We start from the raw sequence: 6,146 nt of genomic DNA on the forward strand, positions 1-6,146 counted from the left end.
GCTCTGAATCACTGATGATTAGCTGGCAGAGAGGCTCCGAGCCTTCCTTCTCAGCACCCACCCTTCAGCCCCAACTTCAGCTCTAAATTTAACCAAGACGACCCTTTTAGTTAATTAGACGCATCCTGGTTTTTACTACCACATTTCGATAAATCACCAGTCTCGCCCATTCTCCTGATTGTAAAAGCTCTATCACAGGCATTGCTTCCCAGTCTCATCTTGCAGCAGCCTGATATCAATCCCCTTCAGATACGTGCACTACAACAGAGTCTCTGATGCTCTCTGCCCACCACAAATCTTCATGCAGAGTCTTTTATAAAGTCCCTGCTAAAACTCAGAGAGTGTGCATGAAAACTTGGTCAGGCTCTGCCACCCTTGCCATCCTTGAGAAAGCTGAAGTCAGGGGAGAAAGGAAATTTCTCTCTGTTAAGTGACACGCAGGCAGGATATTGTTTTCTGCTTACAAAGTCTAATAAGGACTTGTTTATGTCTAAGAAGGCTTTATATTTTCTTTGTGAGTCATCTTCTATATATATGCACCATACTAATTGGGCAGCTAATTGAAAAATTAATGATAAAAAACAAAGCTTTGCCACGTACAATTTTCTAGATTATTGACATATACAAAATGTGAAGTTATATACTCAAAGTGAGGAACAATTCTTCCTTTCAGAAAAGTCTATGTTAATATTAAAACTCTAAAATAAGCATTATCACTGGTATAAGCAGTTTTGAACACGTGCTTCAGTTTGTCTCATTAAATGCTATTCCACTCATGATTTCAGCAGAAGGATTTGATATCTGTTTTTTACTTGAAACTTTTGAGGGGTGGGAATTTCTAAGCTAGATAATTATTATTTCTTTTGTTCAGACCTTTGTCATTTCTGGAAAGAGGCAAAATACATACTAGAGAATCTCAACATAATCAACATCTATTTTTTCTCTTGTATGCACAAATATAGAACTCTCACTTGGTATATAAACAGGAGTACAGATCTTAAACATAAGTTACTCTCCTTTGATAAAGCTGCTTTAACCATGTGTAGACCTCTAAGCACAGTACCTGTGCAGCTTTACCCAAATCAGTCTTAGCCCTATGAAAAAAGCAAAGCACTCAAGTGGTTGCTGATGCAAAGAGGTTTTTGCATCACGAACACTTCAGCTGACTGACGTAGTTTCATTCAAGTTACACTGATTACCACCAGCAGAGGATCAGGCTGGAAGAGCTCAGCCCAGGCAGCAAAAAGCAGCTCTAGCACGTACCTTTCCTTTCTCTGCACCCCATCATTACAAACTCTAGAGCTACATCTCCAGGGAGGTGGTGCTGGAGATGAGGAACAGGTGAGACCAGAGGAAGCATCCTTCACACTCCTCCCCCCCTACATTTTTCTGCACAGAACAGTTTTTTTGACCTGTAAAGACATATAAGGTCTGAAGCACAAAAATCAATGGACAGATCCCTCCAACACATCACAAAACCTTTATTAGTGTTTATCAGTGACACAGATTACAGGAACCAAAGGCAATTAAATAACATTTAACTTTAAACTGACCACAGACTCAAGAAATACAAGTCACATTTGGCAAGTCAAACTTCTCAGTACACTGGGTTGCTTAGGTTATTATACTGTGAAAGAGGAATTTCCCTTACAAGATTCTACATATTCAGGATATTATTAATTATTGTGTCTTTCAGACAGTTCCTTTGGCAAGAATTCCCATTTTTAAGCTTTTATTATATAAAAATATAACCAATTTTTCATTATGTACAAACATTACATTACACACTGTACAGGTTAAAAACACTACAAAAATGGCAGGCCATGGGCAAACCAAAATTAAAAAAAAATAATGTAGAAAACATCGAAAGAAACAAAAAATTAAATACTGCACATTTCATAAAAATTACATTAACTACAAACAATTCCATTTTTTTTTTTGTTTGCAAATACCAAACAGTACCGACGTGATTGGAAATCTTTCCCAACAACTTCATGTTTTAAGGCACATCTTGCATATTTACATGTACAACACTGGATCTGGTCAATAACTTAAAGGCTCCCGGGAGCGACCGAGTCGTGTGCGTGTGGGGACGTGTGTATGGGGCTGGGGAGCAGGTAGGGCTACACTTTCTCAGTGGTGTCAGTCTGGGGACCCAGGTATCTAGTCGAGGGGGCTGGGTAGAGGGGCACCCCGATCTCCTGGAGGTCGGGGAGCCGTGCGGGACGCGGTGGGGAGAGCAGCGTGATCGTCCGGTCAAAGTCCCTGTGCAGCACCTTCTCGTAGACGCTCTGGAGCCCCACTGTCTTCGGCAGCTGGGCCTGGTAAAAGTTGTCCCTGCGGAGGGGGTCCCTGGGCAAGGAGGTGCTTTTGCAGAAGGTGGAGAGGGGCGCCGAGGGGTGGGGAGAGGGGTGGGGGTTGGCTCGGCCGCAGGACGGGCTCCAGCAGCGGTCCGAGTGACCCAGGATCTTGCACTCAGCTGTACAAGCCCACAGACCTAGAGGGAGCAAGAAACCTGTGGTTACTGCAGGGACAAACCCGCGCCATCCCTAATCCTCAGAGTTATCAATCACGGGATGACTCAGTCGGGCAGCGATGCTCTACGGCACAATGAAAAGGCACACTGGGGAAGGCAGGGCTACGTCATTTTGCTACGGGCGCTTCTCAGTTTAACTTTCAGGGAAAATTTTTGGGGAGGGGAAAAAAAAAAAGCACACACGATTCTAAAGCACTTCCAGCTCTGCTAATTCGTGCTGGATGCTCGGTGTGGAGCGAAAGCAGCATTTAGCAGCCTGCTGGGAAGAGGCAGGCAGTTTGAGTCAGGCAGCTCTGGAGGGAAGCATCAGGTTCCCCTCCCCACCAGCCCCCAGCTATTCGCAGCACCCTGACAGGTCCCTCCATGCACCCCCCTGTCCGTCTGTCTGTCCGGACAGCTGGGAGCAGGGGCTGACTCCTTACCATTCTGCATGTGCGTGATGAGGTCCTTCTTCAGGGCATCTCCGCTGATGTCCGAGTCGCTGTCATTGAAATCGCTGTCGCCTTTGCCGCTGTCTTTGCCGCTGAACTTCTCTGCCTCTCGGCCAGAGATGGTGTTGAAGGAGTGCCCCTTCCAGATGGCCACGGGGGGAGCAGGCTCTTTGCCAAAGCTCGGAGCAGCAGCAAAACCCTGCTGAGGTGGGGGGGGGGGTCAAAGGAGAGGGAAGAAGTATAGGGTAAATTGACATCAGAACTGCATCTCTGTGATTTTACATCCCCCCTCTCCATGCACAAACCCCTCCTTCCACCCTCCCCTTCCCAGGACACGGCAGGACCTTACCTCCCCGCTGGGTCCTCTGAGCCTCTTCTGACCCTCGTAGAGGCCAGTGCTGTCGCTGCTGCTCTCAGCGGCAGAGATCTCTTCGGCTGCCGGAGAAGGGTCGGGACTGGTGAAAGAGGTTTTGCTGGGAAAGGTTCGTACCTCAAACACATTTCCCCTCGGGCTGCCGTCCTCCTGCCGGCCCTTCTCCAGGTGGGAGATGTCTATCTGCTCCTTCAAGGAGGTGTTGTTTTTGATCTCATTCCCCTTCTTGCGCCTGTTGCAGGTGGTGGCGATGGTGATGATGGCCACCAGGAGGAGGGTGCAGCTGCCCGCCAGGACAATGATCACGATCAGAGGGATGTCCCACTGCAAAGCCTTTCCTTCCCAGGAGCTGGGCTTGGCTACCTCCTGAATACTGGAAGGAGCAGTGGCCGTCACCAGGAAGTTGACTGTGGCAGTCGTGGCCAGAGGGGGTCTGCCATTGTCTGTCACAGTGAGGATGACCTTGAACAGCTGTCCCAGCTCTTCAGAGAGGTCGCCCGTCAGCACAATGTCCCCAGTGCTCGGGTTAATAGTGAAAAGGTCCTGCTGGGGCTCTTCCAGGAAGGCAAAGGTGAGCTCAGCATTGGCCCCATCATCTGCATCTCGAGCTTTGATCTGGGCCACCAGGGAGTCACGGGAGGTCTTGCTGGACACGCCGATTTCCACTGACCCATTGGTGAGCACTGGGTGGATGATGACAGGAGGGTTGTCGTTCTGGTCCACCATCCTCACCTTGACAAGAGTGCTACTGGAGAGCTGTGGGGAGCCTCCATCGGTGGCCTGGATCCTCAGGTCCAGCTGCTTGAGTATCTCATAGTTGAACGTCCTAAGGGCATAGATGGCCCCAGTGGCGGGATCCACTGAGACATAGGTGGAGATGGGGGCCCCCATGACTTGGGTCTCCAGCAGTCTGTAGGTGACCTTACCATTGTGGCCAAGATCAGGGTCTCGGGCCACCACAGTGGTGATGTAGGCACCTGGGGGGTTGTTCTCCGGCACGGCCACCTCATAGAGGGGCTTGGCAAAGAGTGGTGCGTTGTCATTCTCATCGCTCACCCGCACCGTGTACTGGCGGACGGTCTTGAAGGGTGGTGAGCCCAGGTCCTCAGCCACCACGGTGAGGTTATACTCAGGGATGCGTTCACGGTCCAGTGCTGCCGTGGTGACGATCATGTAGCTGTCCTCATAGGCACGCTGCAGGGCAAAGTGGTCATGGCCACGGAGGCTGCAGCGCACTTGCCCGTTGGCACCTGAGTCACGGTCAGAGGCACTGACCAGGGCCACGAAGCTCTCGCTGGCCGCTGCCTCGCTGACGTAGGCCACGCCAGCAGCACTGCCAGCACCACGGAGGGCACTGATGCTGATGCGTGGCGCGTTGTCGTTGACGTCGGCGAGGCGCACGATGACGGTGCAGGTGGCAGCACGGGGGCTGGCGCCACGGTCCTGGGCACGCACGTCCAGCTCGTAGGTGCGGGTGCGCTCATAGTCCACGGCGGCCTCCAGCGTCAGGCGGCCAGAGCGCGGGTCGAGGCGGAAGAGCCGCCGTGCCTCGGGGGGCACCTGGCTGCCAAAGGCGTAGACCACTTCCCCATTGGGGCCCTCATCAGGGTCATCAGCGTCCAGGTCGAGCAGCAGGGAGCCGGGTGGCGCATCCTCAGGCAGCTCCACTGTGACTGAGCCCCGGGCGAAAGTGGGGCTGTTGTCATTGGCGTCGAGGACACGGACGTGCACGGTGGCTGTGCCCGAGCGTGCTGGGCTGCCGCCGTCCTTGGCCACCAGTTCCAGGGTGTAGGAGGGCTGGCGCTCACGGTCCAGCTCCTGGAGCAGCACCAGGTCAGCGCAGCGTGCCCCATCTGCTCGCGTCTGTGCCTCCACTCCAAAGTGGCTGTTGAGGGAGACCTGGAAGCTCTGGATGGAGTTGGAGCCCACGTCCTCATCCACCGCCACCTCCAGCGGGAGGCGCGTGCCAGGTGCGGCACTCTCCGACACCTCCAGCGTCATCTGCGCCCGGGGGAAGCGCGGCGCGTTGTCATTGATGTCGCGCACCTCCAGCTCCACGTGCACCAGGCGGTAGCGCTCCCTCCAGCAGCTCACCACGTCGAAGGCCAGCACGCACTGCGGGGCCTGCCCACACAGCCGCTCCCGGTCCAGCCCCGCTTCCCCGATGCTCAGCTGCCCGTCCTCCTCCCGCACCCGCACCAGCGAGCTGTTGCTGAACTGCCGCATCAGTCGGAAGCTCATCTCCCCGGGAGCCTTCACCGGCATCTCATCGGCCAGCGTGCCGATCACCGTGCCCGGAGCCCCTTCCTCGTCGGTGCGGTACCTCACCGTCTTGCAGCGGGACATGGCCAGCAGGCAGCTGGCTGCCAGCAGCCGCAGCGGGCCCATGGCACCTGCGGGGCGCGGGGATGGACGCGGATCCGCTCGCCCACCGCCCACCAGCGCCGTCTGCGCCCCTCCGCGCCCCGGCGCCGCCTTTAATAGACGGCGCTATGCAAATGGCGGCCCGGAGGAGCCAATGGGAGCGGCGCGGGGGGCGCCGCCCGGACACCCCCTCCGCGGGGCGGCTGCGGCGGCCGGGGCGGCGGGCAGCGAGGGGCGCCCGCCTTTGTTCGCGAGAACTCTGCGGGGCGGGGGGCTCGTTTCGGCATTTTTTTTTCCTTTTTTCCCTCCCCTCCCGTTTTTTTCCCGCTTTTTAGTTCCCGTGTATTTCGTCTTTTTTTCCTCTATTTTTTATTTATTTTTCTGCTTTCATTTTTTATTTATTTTTTTTCTTTCTTTCTCTGTCCCCCCTTTTCTTTCTTTC

The 6,146-nt window shown here is 53.8% G+C and overlaps 1 protein-coding gene across 3 annotated transcripts; it reads right to left on the reverse strand.

Annotated features, from left to right (window-relative positions):
- Positions 1-1,585: 1,585 nt before the first annotated feature.
- PCDH8 (protocadherin 8) lies at positions 1,586-5,748 on the reverse strand. Of its 3 annotated transcripts, none has more exons than XM_082784717.1 (3): positions 3,458-5,748; positions 2,959-3,169; positions 1,586-2,497 (listed from the first exon to the last, which is right to left on the reverse strand). In XM_082784717.1, exons 1-3 carry the CDS (start codon positions 5,726-5,728, stop codon positions 2,124-2,126), a joined length of 2,856 nt encoding a protein of 951 aa, XP_082640843.1. In that variant the 5' UTR covers positions 5,729-5,748; the 3' UTR covers positions 1,586-2,123. The 3 variants fall into 3 exon arrangements, with proteins under 3 accessions (XP_082640843.1, XP_082640842.1, XP_082640841.1); XM_082784716.1 differs by having other exon boundaries at positions 2,959-3,166; positions 3,317-5,748; XM_082784715.1 differs by having other exon boundaries at positions 3,317-5,748.
- Between the last annotated feature and the right edge of the window lie 398 nt (positions 5,749-6,146).

Source organism: Aythya marila (genome assembly GCF_965140915.1).
Source record: "Aythya marila genome assembly, chromosome: 1".
Taxonomy (NCBI): domain Eukaryota; kingdom Metazoa; phylum Chordata; class Aves; order Anseriformes; family Anatidae; genus Aythya; species Aythya marila.

Coding starts and splice junctions, on each gene's coding strand:
- PCDH8 (XM_082784715.1), bottom strand. CDS start 5,728: ATGGGCCCGCTGCGGCTGCTGGCAGCCAGCTGCCTGCTGGCCATGTCC. Junction 3,170..3,316: donor TCAGAGGACCCAGCGGGGAG/GTAAGGTCCTGC, acceptor CCCCCACCTCAG/CAGGGTTTTGCTGCTGCTCC. Junction 2,498..2,958: donor CATCACGCACATGCAGAATG/GTAAGGAGTCAG, acceptor TGCTCCCTCTAG/GTCTGTGGGCTTGTACAGCT.